This window comes from Apteryx rowi, unplaced genomic scaffold, assembly GCF_003343035.1.
Source record: "Apteryx rowi isolate R43461 unplaced genomic scaffold, aptRow1 scaffold_9, whole genome shotgun sequence".
In the NCBI taxonomy this organism is placed as follows: Eukaryota; Metazoa; Chordata; class Aves; order Apterygiformes; family Apterygidae; genus Apteryx; species Apteryx rowi.
The window spans coordinates 5817178-5841892 of NW_020451204.1; the positions used below are offsets into that span (position 1 = coordinate 5817178).

Consider the following 24715-nt stretch of genomic DNA (forward strand, 5'->3'; position numbering starts at 1 on the left):
ACTATAACAAAGCGTCCTCATAGACAGCAACAGCAGACAGTTTAAAACATCATATGCAATGAATTAATTGATAACATCAGCAGTAGAAATATGAAGGGGAATGGGATGGGTATGCATTCTCAGCATGTACTGTAGCACACAAATATTACAACACCTACCTTTAAACAGTGGAGAGTATCGTTTTTGGAGAACATCTTAAATTTGGTAAGCTCACCAATAAATCTCACAGTTTTATTCTTTGTTTCAATATTGATCTGGTCCTTTTTTCTCACCTAAAAAAAAGGAGAAAAATGTATTTGATTTTAGGCTGTCAAAAATACCTACCTCTTATAAGATTACTTTCATCTGAAAGTACTTGATAAGCTTGGGAATTGAGAAATATTTGGTTCCTTATGCTCTGTCTTTGGATTTCCTAAAACTTTCCCTACAATCTTGTTTCTTCAGGAGCTTTTGGACTTTTTTCCCCCCACCTCACAGACAACTCAGTCCTCTAACATATCAAGAGTTAGAGGCACACACCAACCTGGCCATTCCCCTTCGGCCATGGTGAACTAGTGGTTAGGTATTCTAGACTAAATCAGTAAGACCACTGGTATAGTCCCTAAAGGAAATACCAAACACTGAGAGCCTTATCAGGTCGGGTTTAACAAAGCACAAACTGTCTCCCCGCTGCTCCCCCCGCCTCTTTTTTTAAAAAAGGTGTCCAACATAATTCTAGTAACTTCAAAGCACAGCTCTTCTATTTCTAAGCATAATCATGTTCAGCAAAATACAAATTATGATATTCTTCCACAATTTATCAGTTTTTTCCTGAGAACAAACAGTTAATTTTGGATAGTTAAAAAAAAGACTTAAACAAATCTGAATAATTCATATACTACTTCACTGACAATATCAGAAAAACAAATTTTGAAATCCGTAAAATAAACCTCAGAAAACACTGAAGGAGTCATCACTGAGTACTGTAACTAATTCTATTACAAAACTTAAAACACAGTGGAAGAAACAACATTGAAAGATACATTTGAGAGCAATGAAAATTTTGGTTTCCATCATACAGCTGAACATTAGTATTTCCTGTTTAAAGGAATGGATGTTTTAGAATTAATGGATATTTTAATTAATCATATTACAACAAAAACCTTGTGGGGGAGGCTGCTATTAGTATAGGCCAAATCTGAATCCAATTGTAAGTTAATAAATATACAAAAACTCTGTAGTTGAGCACAATTTCTACTTTTTTGCAGTTTTGTCGTCATTGTTGCATCATGTTACAGTTCAGGTTTATTTTAATTATTTTAACATCAGAGACTGAAGTTGACACTACAAACAATGCATATACATATACAATAATAAAAAAGTTATTCAATGTACAAATGAGTCTAGTATTCTACAACAAATCTGCTCAAATGACCTAATAATATTCTAAATCACACCACTGAATTTTAGAATTAGCATCTACTTAATACCAAGCATTATTTTTTCCCCAGAAAAGACGTTATCAGATTGATTAATTTGAATGCAAAAATAACCAAACTAACAAAACATACATGAAATCTGAAATCCCCTCTCAGCATGGAACAAAGATCCTCTGCTACATCAGACATACAGGGATGCAACGTGGCAACCAGCCTTGCATAAAACGGTAGCAAATCCAACCTGCAAACAAAAGTTACACACATGTATAAACTGAGATGGCAAAATACACAGCTGATTTATGTTCTAGAGGATGACTGTGCATATACTGACAATTATGTACATACAATTTTACTAGCTCATACTTTAAGTTGCAATATCAATTAAAAATAACAGTGCAAAAAGGTGTACTACCACATCCTATTAGAATGCTCTATGATGACAGCTGATTTCCTTTTGATATCATTGCTTTAAGTGAAATACCAAACAGTCTTAACTATGGAATTGGTAACTTTTTCTCCATTCCACCTATTAGCTTTCAGAAATTTCAAAATACAAAGAAAATTAACATGCCTGTCAATAAGCAAAATGACAAAATTATTGAGACAATTGCACTAGCTATTACTCAGAAAATATGGTAACAGCAAGTATAACTATTAAGGTAAGAACTTCTTTATTTTTAAGCCAGTGAACTTCTAAGTGAACATAGTAGAGTTATTAAACAAAAAGCTCAGCAGATGATGTGAAGTGGTAACCCTTCTTCCCAAATCCTAGCTAGTACTCCCATATGAAATAATATTTCAGAATTGTATATTAAAACAAAAATTCCCTATTTTATCTTTTCTTGACTACATTCTTCATAGCCATTTCCCTTTCACAGTATTGCTTTTTTCTGTTTAGAGGATTTTAGCATGCAATTTATGTTTTCCTTAGTTTGTACTTGTTTCTTCCAAACAGACTCAATCAGTTTGTAAAAATGGGAGAGATGCCTTTAAACTCTGGTTCATGGCATCACATAACAGGAGAGAGAATGTAACCCAGAGCTGCTTTGCCTCAGTGCACATGTACACCACTTTCAGATGCAGGAACCAATTGCACAAATCTCATGCACAAGTCCTGTAATACAGTGAGGAAACTCTCAGAAGAAGTTCTGCTTTTTTACAGAGTATGTTATTGCTGTAAATAGAACATGAACTCTAGCACAAATCTACTGTTACAAATGGAAAGAGAGAAACATATTAAGTTTACATATAAGTAAAATGAGAAATTGTCAGCAAGGGGAAAAACGGATCTTCCTTCAGGTTACGCTTTATGAAGGATTAAGGTTTCCCTTACTTCCAGACCAAAAAGATAAAAGATACTGCCAAAGAAGTCTGGAAAGCACGTTACAAATCAACATACACTAAGCTTGCCCTGTCACAAGAATGCAACTAGATTCAAGGACAGTAGCAAGACAAACCCCCCAAAATAAAGAGTATGTTGCACAACAGCAGTAAAAAAAGAGAGGGGAGGAAATGTTGCTGGAGCATGTTTCCAAGATCTTCAGCATCCATACACAGAAAAGATTATTACGTATTTACACCATGGACTAGGAGAACTGGAACATACCATTTGGAAAAGGCAAAGCTAAAGTGGCCTGCTAATAATGCATAAAACTCCTGGTGAAACATTACAGCTCAGTTACTTATTTAACAGGTTTTTATTCTTTCTTGTTAACCAATAACTGAACCAGTATTTACATTTTTCAAGCTTGTTGGAAAACACAGTCAAGGATGACTAGCCGCAGCAAATTACTACCATGTTATTAAATGTCTAGCTATTAACTCTCAGAGAAGCGAAGGTCTCCTTGCTTCACACACACACAAACTAAATTAAAGTAAGACTTTGGCTGAGTTGAGGGGGCACGTTTTAATCGAGGGGATTTCTTTATGGCATTTCTTTCAAAACAAACAGCAGAAAGTTTTATTCAGATCTGACCGGGTACCTGCCCACTGAGAGCTAATAATTTCATCTCTGTAAACTGAACACACCTGGGGAAAGACTAAATCTTAGAGCCCATTGTTGTTACTCCAACACAGAAGACAAAAGCTTTCTTCATGAGGAAAAATACTACGACTGGATATTTCTAAATAGGTGAAATATAATATGGAAAAGCCTTGGGTCAATTACTGTGAAACTGGCAATCGGAGACCAAATCTGTTAGCGCTCTCACACAGGAGACGGTAGCATTTGAAACCGGAGAGACTGCAGTGCCAGTGGCACCATCTACTGGTACTTGCACTCGGGCTAATCGGACCTGATTTTCTTTCCTCTGAAAGATTTTCTCTCTTGAGAAAGAAGGGGCAGAAATCAATGAAAAAGCCACAGGATGGCTTTCTGTTCCTGCTCTTCTGCATTATGAAGCAAGTTCATGCTCCACGACAGTTGAGGTATTTGTTCTCTGAAGCCCATCTCAACCACCCTGAACGTTAGCCAATGCGGCTAGAAGCCACTACTCCTGACCATTTTCATTTCGCCCAGAGACCTTGGACTGAAATCTAGTCAATTCTGGATCTCTGGACCACATGGACCACACTTCAGTGAATTCCTTTTTGTAGGATTTTAAATGTTAGGTTATAAGCAACGTAATGACTTTGTTCAATTAAAGCCCTAATTGCAAGTTCTCCAGGACTGGGGCACCCAGAATTTTATAACAACAGAAGGATTAGGAAGGAGTGCAAGAGCTGTTTTGGGCGCTCATTATCTGCAATTCTGCTAGAAAGACAGCTTGAAGAATGAAGCGACAGCAAGACACAGCACTCCTGCCTTGTAAACACAGCCACAATCCAAACAAATGAAATATATTCAGAGGTCCTGAACAGGTACAAAGCGCCACCCACACTATTCAGTAGGAATGAAGCTATGCTATGAAATTTTCATGCTATCAGATGAGAGGGGGTTTTTTGTTTTGTTTTGTTTCTCTGCTTTGGCATAAACTCCATAACTTAAGCGTTTTTATCCTCAAACGAGAGAGGCCTCTGAAACACTGATGAGGCAAATTCAATTGAACAAAAAGGATCTTGTTATGGAGGAGTCTCTCAAGTTCAGAAGTTGAAAGACAGATATACAGAGGTTTGCAGATTCGCATTAAAATGCTCATAAGTATTTAATATTCAAGAAGCAGTTAACTTCTGAATTAAGAAAAAGCAATGTCAACGCTAAAATTGCTATACCAAGAACCTCCTTGCTTAGTAGACAGTTAACTTTATAGATCAGCACATATGGGAATGGAAGAATTTGAACCCCAACCAAACAACTTGTTTACTGTTTAGCATTTGCCTAGAACTGTTTAGAACTTAGAGATTTTAAACTTCTTATATTGTTGTAAAACAAAAAAAAAAACTAGCAAGATTACAGTATGCAAATAAATAGTAATAATTATGTGCGTCTGTCTAGGAAAATAATTCAGTTAGCTAGCAAAGAATTACACAAAGCTGCCCTAAGACTGCAAGCAGTACTGGTTAAATCACTGCACTCTCACTTCAGTACAAATCATATTGTCCTGAATTTAAAAGCTAATATTTAGTTTTAAATCAATTCTTCAATGCAAGTGCAAAAGCCACTTGTATACTAGCATTCAAAATCCTTAAAAAGGGCTTTCTGTTCCATTTGGTTAGAGGTTCAAATTGCAGCTGAAGATGTAAGTGTAATCCATTCATAAGTATTCAGAGCAGTGCAATGCTGTACTATTCTGACACTAATCTACAGTTAGTTGAGGAAAAAAATGCCTTCTTTTTTTGCCAAATTAAGTTTGCTCTCTTGCAGAATCATGCATTTGTCCCACTCTATCCAAACCTAATAGGAGCAAGAAAGTTCCCTGACAGCACTGCGTGATATAGACCTAAAAAAAAAGTGTTTATATTAATTCTCAAACTCAAAAACATGTTTTTTTGTAATTTCTTGGTACAATTGTTGTACCTGTACGTTTCCTAAAAATGTGATCTCTCAAGAGAATGAACAGAAGTTATTGTTATTTAAGCATCTCATCTTGGCTGCCAACATAATAGCTAGATTTACACTGTATTATCTGATATGCTTGGACCCTAAATACATCTGAAAAATATACAGCTTACCTACATCCTATGAGGACACTGTTCCTCGCTCCCTTAAAACAAAAACAACACCACCACACACACACACACACACACACACACACCCCACCCTGCAACATGCTTTCTGGCATTTTGTTTCTCTAGTAGTATCCTGGAGGGATGTTGTAGAAAGTCCTGGAATTCAGGGTGGGGAACAACAACAACAAAACCCAAAATACCTCAAAAACCCAAACAAAAAGCCCACAAGGGTGCAGCAATAATAACAGAGAATAAAGAGATATGAGTATGGCTCAGTTAAGAGATTCATGTAAAGAGAACACTTTTAATGCACAGTATACAACGCTCTGAAGATAAGTAGTGTGTTACATATTTTTCTAAATCAATTTGTAGCATTTTATAGCAACTGTCAGCACTGTAGGCTATGAACACACTTCGAGTTTCTCCACAAGTAATACAAATACTGACTCAAAGACAGAAAACAGAATTGCTCCTTTACCAACTGCAATAAATAAATATAAATATTCAGGCAGACTGCCCTTTAAAACCATCTGCACATACAGGCAGTTCAGCTGATATTTTCATTGCGCCTGCAGTTCAGATTGAGAAGCTCAGTCAGCAAAACCCGTTTCTCCAGCTGAGTAGCCCTGTCAGAGAAGGGCATCACCAACGCAGGCAAAAGAACAGGGAGGCGTACGCAAGTGGACATCTTACAGTTGGATCTTACAGTGTTAATTAGTCCAGTGGGTCTCAGAGTGGACAGGAGAAAAAGGTATAAAAGCAAGGAGAGAGACAAAATTTTACAAAGAAAGGAAATACTCGAAGAATAACAACGAGGAAAGAAGTTGAGAAACAGCATCAGTATTAGTTCCAACTATGAGAGGACAGAACTGTTCAGAGATAACAGCTGGCAGAACCAACCACACTATCTATACTATGGATTGAGTTCCCACAAACATTAATCAGTTGATGCTGTTTTTTATTTTCCATTTTTTACAAATTAGTGGGATAGCTATCATCGGGAAGACAAAGAATCAGTGGCAAAGTGGAGAGCGTATAGCCCTGATCAAAGGAACATCTCCTTTTGCTATAATGCCAGAATACGCTGGGAATTTTAACTTTCTTTTGATGGGATTTGTGAAACCACACTGCAAGTTTACAAGTTATTGTGTTGTTCTGCTCTAAAACTACTTATTCTGTTGTGCATAATGTTAACAAGTGCAATGTGCTCTAGGTGACCTGCTTGAGCAGGGGAGTTGGACTTAGATGATCTCCAGAGGTCCCTTCCAACCCCAACCATTCTGTGATTCCTTCAGCTCATCATCATCTAGTACACTTCAGCTTATGCAAACCAAACTTAATGCATCTTCTAACAGGTTCCAAGAGTTAATGATCAATCTGAACAACCTGGTCTCTACAGCACAAGGAAAAAATACAGGGGAGTAGTACAAATATTACAGTATGTTCATAGACCAACCATTAAGTCACTTCCATTTTGCAAACATACATGGAAAAATTCTCTATTAAGGCAGAGCTCAAGATAGAAGTCTAAATCATCTTGCTGCTTTACATTTACATATGGCATGGTTCTAAGTTCTGAGCAAACGCTCTTCTCAAATAGTGCTTTGATGTGATTATCAGCCTGCTGATAAATAATAGAAGTTATTTCATTTACATCATAAGTTTAGGCTGAAGAGCACCTTGTTAGGTCTAACACAGAACATACTCAACTCCCAGAGCCTGAAATATTAATTAGTGATAGAAGAAGACTGATTAGTCAAATCCATACTTTCTGGAGAAAAGAGTAAGAGAATGAACAATTATAAGCACTTCCTTCCAACTGTACAATTGATATCAAGGTAGATTCAGGTTAATGCGATTCTGCAACAAATCACTGCTTTAACAGACAGTCAGAAGTGCAGGTTATTAGCACAGCAGATGCTTATTACAAATGGGATGCAAAAATAGGCTGGAAATAAAGTTGAAAACACAATACAAGAACAAAGGGCTTAAAAGTAAGGAAAAAATGCCAAAGCCTGTTTATTCAAAACAATTAATAGTCTACAAGAGTCTTGAGACTACAAAATAGACACTCAAAACATGGTTCTTTTTCCCACAATGTTAAAAAAGGGACTTGAATCAAAGTAGTGTGAACTATAACAGGAAATCCAAGATGACGACAAAACACCTGAAACCAAAAGCTGCATCAGAACGACCTCTCAGAAGAAATTAAGAAAAGGACAAAGCAAAGCAAGAAAAGTGACTCCTTTTAATTACACCTATGTAAATTGCATCTATTTAAGGTGCAAGTTTAGCACAGAGCAGAGACAAGTACATTATGCTGCTTATGTATGTTATTATTTCTTTAAGCAAGGCTCTTCATGTAAATGCAGGAACCTGTCCTATGCAAAGATGGAGACAGGGGAAAAAAATAGCAGAACTTTACATGGACAAATCTATAGATGGGAGAGGCCAGGCTCAAACTCCTATGCTTGCATTCTCCAAGCTGGCCAGCCAAGAACCAGCTCTACTCCAGAAGCTACAACGCTGTAAAGTCTGATGGCCATCCACTGCACCAGAGTTAATATATCACAAGATGTCCTCTTTCCTAAACTATATTGCTCTACTTTCCTAAACTATATTGCTCTAACCATTCACCGGATTATAAAAAAGGCAAGTTCTCCTGACTGAAATATATGCTCCTTTTTTGCCAGAATGCGGGATTTGCTGTTGTTAAAAAAGACACACACAACACAGGCTATGTTAGATAACCAAAGCTGGGTCCACATTTCTCACCTCCAGTTCTTACCTTTGTCTAGGAACTATGAAAAGTGCTCGTACTAATTTTCTTCTGTTGGCTTTTGTATTCATATTCATGCAAAAATCCATTGCTGCCTATAAAGAGAAAAGTCAAATTTTCACCTTTAAATGAAAGTGTCTATATTTATAGCAATAAAGCATATTTTTTATAAAGTATCTTTTACACAGTCAAGCTTGTGTTACACGCAGCTGCTTTTAGAACAACCACGAAGAAAAATTCTTCATTCTATCTAGAACTGACACAGTTAGAAAACATACAAAGATACTAGAATACAGACTGATTCCTTGGATTAAGAAAGAAGCTTTAGGTAGATGGAAAATTCTGTCAGGGAGTATTTAAGACAAGTCTGTTTCTGTTAAAACAAACTATCACATATGAGAACAGGCAGACAGAAACCAAACTCTTCTGTATCAGATGACACTTGGACAAGGGCTGACCAAGTGAGAGAGAGAAAATATTTCCTCCAGATTAAAAGTGAATTCAGCTACTGCTAGACTCCAAAGCTTCAAATCTGTATTTCTGATCAATTGATTTGATCTAGCATCATATGCTTGTAAAACTGGAAAAAAATGAAAACTATGACTATACCTTGTCTATGAGGTCTCTGTTCACACAGTTTGGAAGCTGCTGAAGAAAAGCATCTACTATAAGTTTTAAATGAGATCCAGTACTGGCTTCTTCATCCTCTTGTTCTAACAAAGGGAAATAAACAAGTGGCACACAACTTTAAGCTGTGAAATATAACAGTTTACTATAACATTCCCCAAGCATAGTGCATTTGTAATGTTCAGCTGTTAAAACACTCATCTATAGATTACAAATATAAAATAAAAAATTGTATTCATCTTTATGTTAAAAAAAAATCCATTGATTGCCTATACAGATGAAAGTCAAAAATCAAAGTTTTACCTTTAAAACATGCCTTCCTATTCCTGAAATAATAATAAATCAAAGTTCCCTACCTCCTAATTTATACTGTGGGGAACAACAACAAATGCATATTCCTAGAAAACTATGGTAATTTCTTTAGATGATATAATGAGCACCATAAGAAGGCCTGAACATGGGGAAAATAAGCAAAAATTATTGCTATTGTGAATTCTACTTTTTATGCATGTTTTCCATGCATGAGAACTAGAATTCTTTGACCAAAAATATCCATTAAGGACATTCTTTCACCTGGTATGCTCTTGACATCCCTTCACTTGAGGCTATAAAAGCTGGAGGCGGCCAACTTAATTCCTTTGCCCATAGAGAAATCAAAGAGTACCGAACCACAGAGTACCGAGGATGGAGGGCTGATCGCATAGTGACGGCAAGGCAAGTGACAACTTGTTTTTCAGGCAAATGCTGCACGCAATTTGCAACATAAGCAGCAGTGACAGTGATCTCTATCTATGGAGTATGTTAGTAAAGCTATTGAAGTAAAACATGGCAGGACAACACTGTTGGTGAAGCTCAGATTTTATGACATCAACCACGAAAACCTCACCAGACCAGTCCCACTACATCTACCCTCCAAACGCAAAGCAAGTGGTATGCTTCAAAGAAGTTGCAGAATTTACTCAAATCTTAGAGGAGAACCCGATCTGCTCCATAGCACAGTATGAGCCAAAACAATGAGTCATAATGTAAGCACTTGGACAGAACCCATCCTTGGCCAAAGCGATACAGGAGAACACCGCTTCCTGGAAAAGAAATATGGTGAAAGTTGGGTTCCCTTCAGTTTGAGTGAGGATTTGGGCAAGCATGAGAACACCCAGAAGAAGATCTTTGAGAGGAAAAGAAGGAGAAAGAGACAGAAAGGTAGACTTTAAAAATGAGAATTTTGGGGGGAGGGAGGGGAAGAAACCCCACCAACACACTTTTGGTAAGACCACTTCTTCTTTACAGACTATGCAATAAGATAAACTAGCATAAAGGACTGAAGTTCCTTTAAGTTATTGAAAAGGCAAAGAGACAAAGCTGCTGTGTTGCAGGATCTGAATGAGATGAAGTGGAATAGCTTCTTGTTGCACTCTGAACACATCAACAGAATTAAGCATGTTAAATTTTAGAGGGGGAAGAATTTGAGCTCAGTTAGGGAAACACTAAGAATTGTTCCCTGCCTGCTCAAGGAACTGGGCCACCCTATCTTGAAGATGCTAGAAATGAAATTAGATGAGTGTTTCCTCTCTTGCCAATGTTTAGAAGTTGGAAAAACAACACAGACAGGAGAAAAAGGGGGGGGGGGAAGGAAGAGAGACCCTCCAGATGTTCAGAGAAAAGAGGACCCTGAAGTTTTAAATCATTAATGGAACACTGACTCTGATCGCCCATATACTTAGATTTAGCATTCACTAGAACGCACGCTCTTGAGCCAGACATTAGCAGATCTTTTCAAAAGCATCTAGATATTTGCAGTCACACCATCTTGCTTCCTTCTAAGGGTCTTTTATCTTTCCCTTCTTCCTCTACTGCTGTCTGTTGGCATCCTTTCAATTTTCCTATACCACCAGTACTCTGGTCTAAGATTTTGATTTATGTCAAAAGCCAAACAGTCTTTGCCAATCTAGTCACTTTTCAAGATGATCTTTCAGAAGACCGTGCTACTCCATTCAATTTCAGCAGTTCCAAATATATCCCTTCCTTGACTGGTCCTCTCCTTCATTGGAAGACTATAGATACTCTCATGTCATATTCCTATGTATTTCTTTCTCATCACAGTCCTTGGGTACTTTCTGTGTAGACAGAATTTGTTGTAGTACCTTAAGCACATTTGCGATTTAAGACTGAAAATAAAAAAATCTGACAATGACAGGAAATGACAAAGCCAGGGCTTCCTCCTCCAAGATAAACAACTATTCTAAGTAGGCAAATCATGCTAAAAATGAGTTCAGTTCTTGCTTTTCTTTTTGACCCTCTTGATTTCCAGTCTTTCAGAATCACCCCATTTTAAAATAACACATAAACTCTTTTTAAAAGTACTGTAATTGTTAATATCTAGTAATTGAAATTAGAATTTACGTTTTCTTATCTGGTTGAAGATCAAATCATGCCATAAGATCACTGTAGTGACTGTTGTTGTTTGTGGTTTTTGGTTGGTTTGTTTTTTTGTATTTAACCAGAAATTCATGCAATCCTGCAATTTTCAGGGAGCAGAACTGAGAAAGCATGAGAAGACACTAAGTCCTATCCCTGCAGTGACTGGTGCCAAATAATCTTCTACTTCAGTAACAATAGTTATTTGCCTTCCCTTGTACCTATATGCACACTTTTTCAGAAAGTCCTGGCTCCTTTCCCATCAACATCTTTTCTATTTTTACAGATCTATAACACCACAGAGGGCCCTTCCCCACCTGTGCCACTGATCTCTCCCCCTCCCCAGAAACTCCACCCTGCCAGAAAGCTTCAGCCTATTTTGTGGAGCATCATCCAGACAGGAGCCCAGACAGTGGCAATCGAGAAATGGTTTTGCAGTGCTAGTATCTATCCCTCTGTGAAATGAGCTTCCGTAATGAATTTGATCCTGCAGGAGCCATCATATAAAAACATTCAGATGTTACTAACCAATACTGCAAGCAAATTGATGTCTGAGTCCCCCTTTTGCAGAACCATTAAGCATAAGCATAACATTTAAACACCTTGTTGAATTAAGGCCTCACCGAGTAAAGTGCCCAGAACCCAGTCTCCCAGGTCATCTAATTCCACAAAATATTTCCTAATAAAAAAAATCTTGGGTTTTTTTATTATCATTCCCCTCCTCTTCTGGTAAGAGCTTTACTAGCTCTGTAAATAGTATACCAAGTAACGGTATAGTATGCCAAGTTGAGTGTTAATACTCATCTTCTGAGCATCCTCTCTGTTGCCAGCTACCTGACAAAAACTGACCCTCTGTATGTATAAACACCAGACTCCCCCTGATYCCAGTACCCTCAATGGCTTCTACCCTGGCCATTCCTCACTTAACTTTGTCTCCATTTACACAGTTTCATTTATTCCGTTTACTCTTCTTTTTTTAAACGCAACCTCAAAACTCACTTCTTTCAGCTTGTTTTCCGTCACTATTTTCAGCTCCGGTGCTATCTGCTCCCTCTCTCTTGCCTGAGCATATTGAAAATAAGAAAATTAAGATTCACTCAAAGTAAACATAATACAGAAGCAAAATAAATTAGCTGAATTCCTGATAAATAATACTCTTCAACTAACAGCATCAACTTTCCTGTTACATGTCATATTTTAAAATTATGCTGACTATAGACTCTCACTTTTAGAAAAAAGCGGAGAAGCAAGCATTGCAATGAAGAAGGATGCTGTAGCAGAACAGACTTGCTTAGAAAACACACACTTTGGAAAACTGAGATCCAGGTTGTATTTTGTCTCCCTCATTCTTGGACACAGCGGAAAAAAAAAAGAAATGAGTCTCCAGCTCTGCAAGGAGATGCAGAAGTAACAAAAGTCATCCAGAAGCTACTGTCTGCCTGTACTCTCTACCATATCTATCCTGTTTTCCCCTTCTCTTTTTTCTTGCCCTCCATAATTTAGCTTATGCCCTCTGCCAGTGAAACCCATGCTCCCAGATTAGCAAAACTAAAACCACTTTTCTTCATCTTAGGTCTTGCATCTAAACCCTGCAACACCTCATGCATTCTCTCTTTTTATACTGAAAGGCCTATATTGATCTAGGAATATTGTTTTATGTTCTTTAGAATGTCATAACATAAGGGTTTCGTTCTTCACTGGCTTTCCACAAAATACTATTATTAACTTACCTCAAATACAGATGCACAAAAATTTTCAGCATATATGAAAAAAGTTAACACTGCATTTTGCAGCTGAAAGACACTTAATTCCCCTCATTTCAAACCAAAGTGAATTTTAGTTATGAAGAGTAAGGATGGGAGGGAGGGGGGTTAATTAACCATCCCTTAGTTGGAAATACATCACAGAACTTGTAACAATGTCTCACTTTAGAACTTTGCTAATTACGTGCACCTGGTACTACCAGCTAAATGCATTCAGAATGTCACAAAAGAATTCACTATGTTTCTCTGTTTCAAGTAAAGTAAGGCTTACATAGTGCTGATTTTTAGCCTAGTTTTCTGAGGAAATATGGCTTCTGTGATTGTATTTACTGTCGTTTCCGTCAATGACTTCCGAAGCTACTTGTCAGTCTCAGACAAATTTGACAGAGGAATAGAAGTCTGAAAGAAACTCAGTTTCTACTTGCTTCACAAAACAAGCTGATGAGTAAAGACAGACATGAAGCAATAGTTCTCCACTATGAAAAAAACAACACCATCAAACAAATGACATTACCTTCATAAGGCAGAAGGTGAAAGGCTTTCTTTGAGGGTTGGCTGTTTAATGACAACAAGTTCTCATTCTGACACATATAAGATCAACCTTTCAGATGAGAGTATGTTTAATTATAAGTCAATAGCTGCTTTTAAAAAAATTCCAGTACTGATGGTCAACATTTTGCAGTGTCACAAAACACCCACTATCCTACTTGTCACAATGAACAGCACGAGCAGTCCTTTTTGTACCACTGTACGTACGCAGACTGGCATTGCCTCCCAGTGAGCTAGAACTACACAGAGGCTGCGCCTTCTATTTCTGACTTCATTTCCTGTTGCTTCTTTCCTCACTTAAACATTTCTCAGGATCTTACTCTCGTATATTCAGTTTTGTCTTTATATTTGGAATAATTTTTATCCTATCAAATAAGGAATCCCTTCAAGAAACAAAAGGAGGAAATAAACATTAAAAGGAATTTGGTTATTACCCAAATATTTTTCACCTAGCTAGCAGGCTATGACCAATCCAGAATGAAAGGCTCCTTTTCCTTCTGATTTCAAGATATCAACTCTGTGTACCTCCCTTACAGATAGCTGGAACCAAGTCCTTTACTGTTTGGTTGCTTGAGATCTGACAGGACAAAATAACTCACAAATGGCGAAGGTGCTGCTATTTATTAAAACTTTACTTCTTAATCAGCTTAATGAGTTGATCATTTGACTATGCACAGAAGAGGATAAAATGGAAGTGAAAACTTGTTCAAAAGGAGAAGGTATGACTTTTCTCATCTTGTCCAGGCAGAGAGAGGAAAAACATAGGGAAATATTTCAGAGTATTATCCTGATGATTTTCCTCTTGGTTTTGAAACTAGTTGGCAAACAAACTCTGAATTGTTGAATTTTAATTTGATTTTCCTAGCTGCTGAAACAGTTAGCATGCTTTCTAATTTCAGGTCTCTTGCAGCTCCTGGCATGCCAATGATCCCTGGAAGGGGTCACAACAGCAAAGTTGCTTCCTAAACAAGTCATATTCTTGGAGCAGACTAGGCTCATTTCTTTGTATTTGTGAGGCCTCACAGACCAGTGGAGCCCTCACCTTAAGTTCTATTTATCTAGCTTCAGGCACACAACGCAGTCATGTAATTTAAAAGCCCAGATGCTCTAAGTTGTCTCTACCATCAGCAGAGAGAGACTGGCACTTTCAGAGGTTGTTCAAGCTATTCAAAGTCCAAACCAAAAGATCCATGCATCAGCTTGCCTAGATGAACCTATGCTTTGAACACTGATACAGTCTTCTTCAAGCCCTGAACGTCTTTGTTTTGCTGTGAACTCTAGGGATTGAACTTTTGACTTTGACTTCTTAGCTTTTAAAGCCCAATGCAGTCGCAAGCAGGATGATTAGATATAAAATGATGAGATCGGATAAAATTCCCATTTTTATACTGCAGAATCTCCATCCAGCAGACTCAAGATGTGATGTTTTTACATTCTGGGCAGAGATGAGCTTCCTACTTCAGAAACCAAATAGCAGAAACTGCATTGGTCCTTGGAAATACAAATGAATATTGCAATATCTGGGATCAAAGAAAATGCCTCAGTTGCTTCTCCATCAATTTGGCTCCTAACACTTGATGCTGCTTTTCAGTAGGTTCCCAAAATTCAGTAGCACCCCAAAATTCAGTAGCACAGCAAAGAAAAACCTCGTAACTCTCATAAAAGAGAAATTCAAGAAACATTTTGCTGCTGTTCCCCCTAACATAGATACAGATTTTACAGGTGTAAAATTTGTAGCACTTCATGCATAATTAGCAGAATACATAAGGCCTAACCAGATTCCTCTATGCAACACTGTATCATCAAAAGAAAAATCTGTCACTGACAGTGATGAACAAGGAGGAAAAGCACAGCTGAATCACAGATTTTAAGATGAGTTACAAATAAAAAGATATTTTATTTCTACACTAACCATACTTGTTGAGAAAATCATTTGCGCACTGAAACCTACATACTTGTTTGTAGTCACTTTTCAGAGAGCTGCCTTTATATTTGTCTGTTTTAGAAAGCAATATAAAGGAATCTAGTAACTTTAACCACATAAAGCTCAGTACGACACTTTTCACTAGTATGTGACTGTCTTGCTAGAAATGCATTTTTGACCACAAGGTTAGTTTGAAGCAAGAAGCAGAACTCATTCTAAACAGTTTCTAACTGCTGAAGTTTTGAAAAAAAATTCTAAAAAGTCTCCCTGAAGTATCTATTTATCTAGTGACTAACAACTGGTCCAATAAACAGTCAGAAAGCAATAAAGGATTCCTAAAAACATCTCTTTTTACCTTGTTCATCGAGAAGTTTTTTTGTAAGATCTTCTGCCTCATCTCCACAGTCTAACTCCATGGGATCATCATTAATATCCAAGTTCTCCAGCTCCAACTCCAAATCTTCACTCCCAGGTGCTTCCTTATTATCTTTGGCATCTTTTGAATCTAGTTAAAGTTAAGTAGAAACGTCAAATTACTAAATCTACGCCGTCTTGACTGGAATACAAGACAATTCATGTTGCTAAAGCTATGTCTCTCTAGTAGCATCTTCTTCACCGTATTTCCTTTTCACAAGACTGGTCTACTGCTTCAGACTATACCGTCTCATTTGTTAGGTCTCAGTGCTTTGACATCCTTTGACATGAGGCATTTTCCCATATGCCAGAAAAACCACACCATTTATTGCTTCCTGTGAAGGATTCTTAAGGATTACCAACATTTTTCAGCATTTTGGTTTGTTCTGAACTATACTTGCTACTTATCTCATAAGATCGTGGGCCTACATTCAAACAGGACAAGACGTTTAGAAATACAGCAATCTAAGTGGTCTCTGTGTTTGAATAGGATTATCAGGTCATCACATGGAAAGAGCAAGCAAAACAATCTTGCACAGTGGGAAGGACAAATCCAAAAATAGTATCCTCCAAAATCCCAATGAAAGAATTCACAGGCAAACATTATTCAAAGAGAATCAGTGATTCAAAGATATAAATTCTAATTCAAGATGGGCGCTGCATATTCTTCATAGCCCAACTGGTAACAAAATTGACATAGCAAGGCAAAGAGAAAATGTTTTACACAGATCAAAACTAAATCATGCAAAAAAAACAAACAAACAAAAAAACCCAAACAGAACAGAAGGAAGATACAGAGGAAAAACAGTTTAATCTTTCATGGAGGATTTTATAGTTAGAACGTTTGCCCTAAATCTTGTCAAATGAGACCCTACATTCTAACTCTTCTTCACAAAACAATGAATTTGGAAACATTCTGAAATTATGTTGCCAGCATCTCCTTTTCATTCCCCTCAAAACAATCAGCTACTGTAAATTACATGATGTGTTATGCATAACATCAAATAAGAATCTTATAATCATGTTTTTCCTTGAAAACTCATGAACCTCTAAATGAAGATTCAGAAAGGACAAAAAATATTTTCTTGTTGTCCAAGTAAATATTTTTCTTGGACAACACCAATCCAACATAGAGCTTTTTTCCAAAAGAATAAAATCTACAAAAATTCCCTATTCTTTTATGCCTCATTTGCAGGCTACATATACACTTCATAAAAAAATAATTTTCAAGATGAAGAATGTTATTAAAATAGTTAAGTTTTTCAAACAAAAATGTAATGGAACTTCTAAGCAGCATGCACTTTATATGGAAATAGCAGATTCACAAGGCAGGCAACGTGTTTAGAATCACAGAACCATTTAGCTTGGAAAGGACCTTGGGAAGTGTCTAGTCCAACTTTCTGCTCAAAGTAGGTCAGGACTGAGTTCAGACCAGGTTGCTCAGGGATCTTCCCACTTCAGTCCTGAAAAATCTCCAAGGACAGAGATTCCACAATCCCTCTGGGCAACCTGCTCCAATGCCTAATAATCCTCACAGGGAAAAAACAGAATTTAGAAATCAGAAAGAAGGTTGAAAGCTAGAAAGTTCATGTTATACTCCTAATCAGTATTGACCTTATTAGAAAATTATGTAGCCCATGTCTTTGCTTATTACCTAAATGCGAAAATAGCGCTTTTATCCAAACGTGCAACTTCTACTTTTAGCTTTAAGCCAGTCATCGCAATTATCATTTTTATCCTACTATAACTAGCCTGTCAGTGCCTGGTTGTGAACACAAGGTTGCATCAAAATGGAAGAACTATCCAGGCCTTTTCATCTACCATAATTTTATACTGAGACAGTTGGCCAACATTAACAATTTAGTGGAAAGACAAAACAAACACTAACATCTTTCAAAGACTAAATCTTTGGGTTCCTCACAAAAAAGTTAACACTTACTCACATTTGTTAATCACTGATTATTTTAAATTTAAATTACTATTACCATTAAATTGCACTTATGTTTTTTCCTAAATACCATACCCAGACAAACCCTATCCCACATACTTTCTTCCCTAAAAATTCACCTGACTTGGTGTACTGTTCTGATCACTACAAATTATTTCATTAGAGATGCATTATTTCCATCAAATTTGCATATCTGTTGGACAAGATAAATATGTTAAAAAAGACTTAAAAAGAATACCCATGCACCTAAGCATTTTACCTCTTGACTCATCCTTGCTGGAATCCTTGCTCTGGGAACATCTTTCATTATCTTTAAACAAAATTGCTGGCACAAAAGCCTTTAAGTCAATGAGATTCTCATAAAAATTTCTAGCATCTTCGTCTTCCCAGATACCCCCCTCCAGGTCATATTCTCCAGGCTTGCCTGGTGTGAAAATGTCAATACCAGGCCCATGCTCTGCAAAAAACAGTGAAACCATTAGAAAGTCATTTCCACAAATTTTACACCTTAAAAAGGAAGATACTGGTAAAGACAAAAAAAGGAAAAAGAAAGAAAACAACCTTTAAAGTCATGTTAACCTGTTTATTACTATCTTTGTGCCCACTTAATTATTATAACATATAACAATGTGTTTTTAACAATCTGATCGTAATATAATATGTATCAACAAGGTATCTTAAAATTGTAAATTTGACGCTGACAGAAAAAGAAAGTATCAGAAAGAAAGTTGAAACAAGTTAACAAATACGTTCTGTGGTATCAGAACAGACAGCTATAACAGACCTCATCCACATTAGTATAAAAAGTAAATCATTTTGAGCATGATGAACTGTATCCCATTATACTTTAAGAACAGAGGAGTTTAAAAAGTGTAATATTTTAAAGTTGGGGCATTCAAGAACTAAAGCTTTTTTAAGCTCAATATCACTTTGAACAGAAGGTACACAAGACTTCAACGTCTCTGTAAGTCTAAAATTTGAAATTCATTCACTTTGCAAATTAAATGTTGTGCTTCTCCTAGAGGACGGGGGTTGTCACAGAGAGCCACCTAGTGGCTTATTTGACACAACAGTATGTTTCTGCTCATGGCAACGTCACGATCCAAAACATACTTCAAATTAATTTTTTGAACAATATCAGATTATAAAACTCTAGCATATAGTAGTTCTCTAAATATTAAAGAAATAATTCTTTCCATCATTTAATAGAATGTAAGTTGAAAAAGTTTTTATTTTCCATTTATTCCTGTATTAACTGAAAAGAGTTAAAGAAATACTAAACTTACCATAACTGCACAGTATATACAATATAGTTAACAAATTAGGTGTAATTATTATTCTTTAATATCTTTAAGGGGGGAAAATCCTAACCAGAAGAAATCAATAGGAAGAACATGTCAGCAAGAGGGTTGGGGTTCGCTTCCCCACCATGCCCAAGGAAAGTCCAGCGCCCCGTTTACTCGCTTTAGAAGACGGCCTACCCTCAGGTGTTGGTTTGTCTTGGGGAAGGTCAGGCATATTTTCATCCAAAAGATCAGCCAGAGACTGAGAATTTGCCAACAGCTTCTGATAGGACATTGCAAATTCCTCATATTGCTTGTGCCGATCTTCGCTCAGCTCTCCTTTGGAGTGAAGGATGCGCCTACAAGGATCGAATTTTAAAAGTTGCAGTTAGACAACCTTTTTCATTAAAGGTATTTGAGCTATAATCAGCTACTCCCAATTTCTCCACTGAGCAAAGCCAACTGTCCCTCTCTGAGGGAATTACGCGTGTTCTAGTTTAGACTGCAATGGTAACAGCAAAAATTTGGGCAATGCTATTTTTTCCAACTGTACCAAATAACCAACTTCAATATAATCAAGTGCAGTACAGAAGCTCTTTTGATGTCCAAAGACATAGGTTATCTGAAAAGAAAAAAAGCTCCTTATTTCTTAATAATTATTCCCTGCACTATAAATAGAAGACTTTTGTAGTAAAGGAAAACATTCAGCTAGCATGAAAGCTGGGTAAGAGTTGCGTTGCATCTGTAACAATATGTTTTCATATTGCTGAAATGAATAATTGGACAATCATCACCAAGAGGCTCAGAAGAGTTGCACATTAAGATGAATCCATTCATTTTTCCAGCAAATTATTTCAGGGCTATCAGTTGAAATTAAGAAAAGTTATAGTTGTTTTTTCACATGCACTTTGATTTCAAGATACTGACCCACAGTAGTTTTAAACCATAATGTTTCAAATACTTTTTAAAACCAAAATCTGTTTTCAAAAGCAACTTGTGTTTGAAAGAGTATAAACACTGCTTAGAAGTGCACTATACACACTGAAGCCATTTCAGGATTATATGCAGGACAGGACAACTATTTTCTTACCAATTTAACAACAACTAAGGCCCATCAACTCATGAATGATTGCTCAAAACTCTTTATACCAGATTAAAAATAAAGTGTCAGTTGTTTTTAAAGAGTAGATAGTATAGTTCAAAAGTGTTATGCATTACATACTTAAAAAAAGCATTACATGCAAGTAATTATTTTTTTACACACCTCCATCTTTTTCTAGTTAGGAGGTGCATAATATACACGTTCTCCTGAAGTTCTGAGTGCAACAACCACACTTTAAACGTTCCTTACCAAGAAGCTATTTTCAGATCACAAAGGTTTCTGTAACTTTTTGAAACTAAAAGTTCCTTATTTTGAATTAAGGAAACCAGTGTCATTATACATTGCTTATATTACTGACTTTCAAATGATATCCAAGATTCTAAATGAAAAACCAAAGTACGACGTTTTGTCAGTCTTCGGGTTCTACATTCAAAGTTTTGTAAAACTTCACCCAGAGTCTGTACAACAAGGCCAGATATTCTCTATAGGAACATACGTGAAAAGTCTAAAACAAAGACCATTTAAATCTTGTATGTGCTCTGAAAGACAACACATTTTAGATTGATGTCAATTAGTGAAATTATACAGTGGTTACTAGGTCTGCAGGTTGCAGACATATCTTTCATTTCAGAAAGAGAAATCTTAGCCAAATCTTTATCTCAACTTGCAGAGGATTCCCTTTTACTCCCTATTATATTTGCTTGCTCTGATCTATTTTAACTCTTAAAAAAATGGAAATAATCTAAAATTACCCATTATCTTTGGGAACACAAATATGATATTAGCATTATAAAATTTTAAATAACACATAGCTTTTTATCTCTATACTTGCTCTTGTATTTTCTAATTTAATTCTAACTCAAGAGTTGTAAAAATTTACTGTTCCTCAAGTTCCTGAAAACTCTTGGACTAAAGCTATTCTGATAAATATTGACCAATTACCATACCAATAGACTTTTGGGTTGTTTTTAACTAATAACTTAAACTATGTCTTCCTTCTGGTGTAGATAGGATGTTACATGACTTCCAAAATTAAATACCAGAAAGAACACAAATACCAAACCTCTTACAATACAGAGCAGAGTTCCTAGAGAAGGCAGAAATACAAAGCATTCTGCATTTTAAGCAAGAAAACCCAAGAACTTTCAGTACTGCGAACCAAACRTACAGAACAAATTAATCTCTGCTGGTACAAAGCTTGCCACAGAAGACTGATGAAAGATTTCAGTCATCTTTGATTTCGCGTCAGCTACGTATGAGCTGGTTGCTCATTAGAGATGTTCTAGTTTGTTCCCAACTATGGCTTCCAAGAAATATATTTTCCCCATCCCTGGCGTGTTCCACTCTGCATCACCAGTTCTTGTACGGACGAGGCAGCACAGTCGGTTCTTTACCACTAAGGGACATTCTGGAGCTGTTCTGGAGCTGTTTGGGGGCTGACTACAACAGGGCCAAAGAGAGTATTACTGGGCTCAGATGAAATGTGGGCTTTTCAAAGGGAAGCTGACAGAAAGTGCTTGCCTAGCAAGTCTCAAATTTGTTTTATAGTAGCTTGAATAATGTCAGTAACATTGGGCTGACTAGCTCTAASTACTGACAAATGCACCCTAAATGCGGTACTGAAATGAAAGCATCAGAAAAGAATTTGAAGTAAGGTGTGAATGTCGTAATTCCTGGGACTGGTTGTATCATCACATTATCAGTCTTTCATTAAGCAGTAATTATGCACCAATCACATGCTTTCAAAAAAACCAACATTTTATGGTATATAAAAAAATCTGTAAAAATTTAAGCAATATAAGTTCAGTCCTAGATATGTTTAGTTTCATCTTAATAGTAAAACAAAAGTCATCTTTGTATGTAACACATTCATAGGGCAAGCAACAAAACCCCTTATACCTGTTGGCAACCAAAACCCGGTATAGCTGTCTTGCTAGATGGGAAAAAGCAGCTGCACTAGCAAAAGCTGTTTCTTGTCTTCCAAAAACATACCTACATAATATTCATTACCTTGGCTTGCAGATATCTGACAATTTCCAAAATGCAGTAGTTTAGTTGGGATTAAGGAAACACACGTTAAGTGCTAACACATGACCTTTCCATGGAGACAGCTATCCATTAAGTATATATTTTATTAAGTTGAAATATTTACCTGCAGTCTCATAAATATGGCTCTGCACTATTATTAAAAAAACAAAACAAAAAACAAACAAAAAAACCACACAACTAAAGAAATCCATGCTGTAGTAACAGTAAAACTACAGTTCAGTTTCCTGGTCAAAGACAAGTGTTAACAAATTCAAGCAAGATAAAACATATCAAACAAACTTTAAAAAGCACAATCCATTTCTGCATACAATTAACAGTACAGTTTAAGGTACCTAATCTTTATGTCTCTTTAAAGTTTCATGAAGTGTCACAAAGCAAGTTCACTAGATCTTAAAAACATAGTTAGTTTAGATGAATTTCTTCCATATCTAACAATCACTTTTGAAAACCCACCCTGGAATTTCAGAATCAAGTCGTTTCTTTCCAATAATACGGCCTGCACAGGTTTTGCTGTGCCCTTAGCTGTGCAACCAGCCAACTGTCAGGTTCTGCTGTCAAGGTGCAACTCAAGACAGTTTTCCTAATGAACCGCTTGCAGAAACCTGTGTGTGTAATAATGCTTTTAAATTTTAACCAAACATTTCAGCAGGTAACATAGTGCTTCAGCTCTAGTTAGCAAATTAATTAATTAACAATTAATTCAACCAGTCCATACAGCTTGAGCCATTTCACAGCGGTGGCAACTCTCCTGATACAGATGGTATTTATTTGACGAAACATCATAACCTGAACAAACGATTCTGTTGATGCACAAGGGGGAGCAGCTCCCTCCCTTTTCAGTTCATCGGTTCTGGAATAGTAGTGGGAATAAAAGCTGTTGCAATCAGTGAAGTAGATCAGGTTTTGAATACAGAAGACAGGTCTCATCAATAGGCTTACTACCATTTTTTTAGAATCGCTTTCCAGAAATCAGCAATTTAGGAAAGTTTCTGTGGTATCCACAGACCCCTAACTAGCCAAATTTCTGTGTCTGACTTTGTGCCTTGCACATCTGCAGCGTGCAACTGCCTGCCATCTCTCTTTGTTACAGGCATGCTGAAATCAAATCAAATCAGGCAGGAAAGTTTTTTGTTGTCTTGTTTCTTAAACAAAACCTATTCTCCAACTTTTAAGGAGCTAAACTAAATATTTAAAAGTTGATATAAAATAATTCTTCTTCACATTTCTTCCTCAAAAGAGAGCTTCGCACCTAAATTCATAGGATAGTTTAGGCTGGAAGGGAACCTAAAAGGAGGTCTCTAGTCCAATCTCCTGCTCAAAGTAGGTCAATGATGAGTACACTTCCCTATCCTAAAACACTTACGTTTTTTCTTCTCTTGATCTCTTCACATCCTTTGGGATTATTTTCACTTAATTTCCTATCATACAGACTTTACAACATTCGCTCATTGAAATCCTAGCCAGATTTTTAAAAACTATAAATATATGCACATGAATTTTTGAGAATATTTTATAAAGCAAATACTTTCATAACYGTTTATAAGTGGCTGGTAGAAAAACACACCAGTGAACTAGATCATTAGTGGGAATCTCAGAACAGAAAAAATACTATTTAAACAGATATCCACAATCAAATGCTAAATGGTGCACTAGGGGTCAATTGTATGGAAACGAATTCAGTTAACCCAGTATCTTCTACTGTATCATGGTCCTGATTTGCAATTGTATCACATTTATGTCCAGAACCAACTGTAATTGTGAAAGTATAACAGTTTATATTCATTAAATTAAAAATGACAAGTCAATCCCCTTTAAAGGAATAAGGTACTTGGAGAAATAATGCTAGTTTGAAAGTCAATTTACAATCCTGTGAAATGCAACACATAAACAGAAACCAGATTAGGATCACAGCAAAATACCTGTCATCACGATGGACCTAAGTGTTTAAACCCTCGGTTTGGGAACAGCAGATTTTAGTGTGTTCTTAGCATATGTCTGGCCCTGGACTGAGTTTTCAGGTCAGCGTTTTGGATGAAGCCTGTCTACACAGTAATGTGTTCACTTCTATCTGTTTGAAATTCTTCCAAAAGGATGTAACCAAATTTTAAGACCAGCAGTTGGCTTTAGACTGGCTCCAAGAATGACAGTTCAGGATACTTCAAAGAAAAGCAAGTGATTATTAAACAATATGGTCAGGGTGGAAATTAAATCATTCAGATCGTAATGGTGTGTATGCTCATATCCTTCAATACTAATACTTCATATAGACATTTAAGGTAATTTGTATCAAATTGCCTATACCCCTAATTTTTAAAGCATCACATACGCCTACATTAA

At 36.6% G+C, this 24715-nt stretch overlaps 1 protein-coding gene across 5 annotated transcripts in view; it reads right to left on the reverse strand.

Moving 5' to 3' along the window:
- Positions 1-24715, reverse strand: part of UPF2 (UPF2, regulator of nonsense mediated mRNA decay) — a 70960-nt gene that overhangs the window by 38955 nt on the left and 7290 nt on the right. For 3 of the 5 annotated variants that reach the window (XM_026091180.1, XM_026091181.1, XM_026091182.1), the window contains 8 exons: positions 19426-19586; positions 18204-18401; positions 15938-16087; positions 12346-12408; positions 8914-9017; positions 8314-8399; positions 1551-1659; positions 159-272 (listed from right to left, as the gene is read on the reverse strand). In XM_026091180.1, the coding sequence (XP_025946965.1) occupies positions 159-272; positions 1551-1659; positions 8314-8399; positions 8914-9017; positions 12346-12408; positions 15938-16087; positions 18204-18401; positions 19426-19586 (985 nt within the window). The remainder of the gene's footprint in view (positions 1-158; positions 273-1550; positions 1660-8313; positions 8400-8913; positions 9018-12345; positions 12409-15937; positions 16088-18203; positions 18402-19425; positions 19587-24715) is intronic. The other 2 variants (XM_026091183.1, XM_026091185.1) reach the window with 1 other exon arrangement.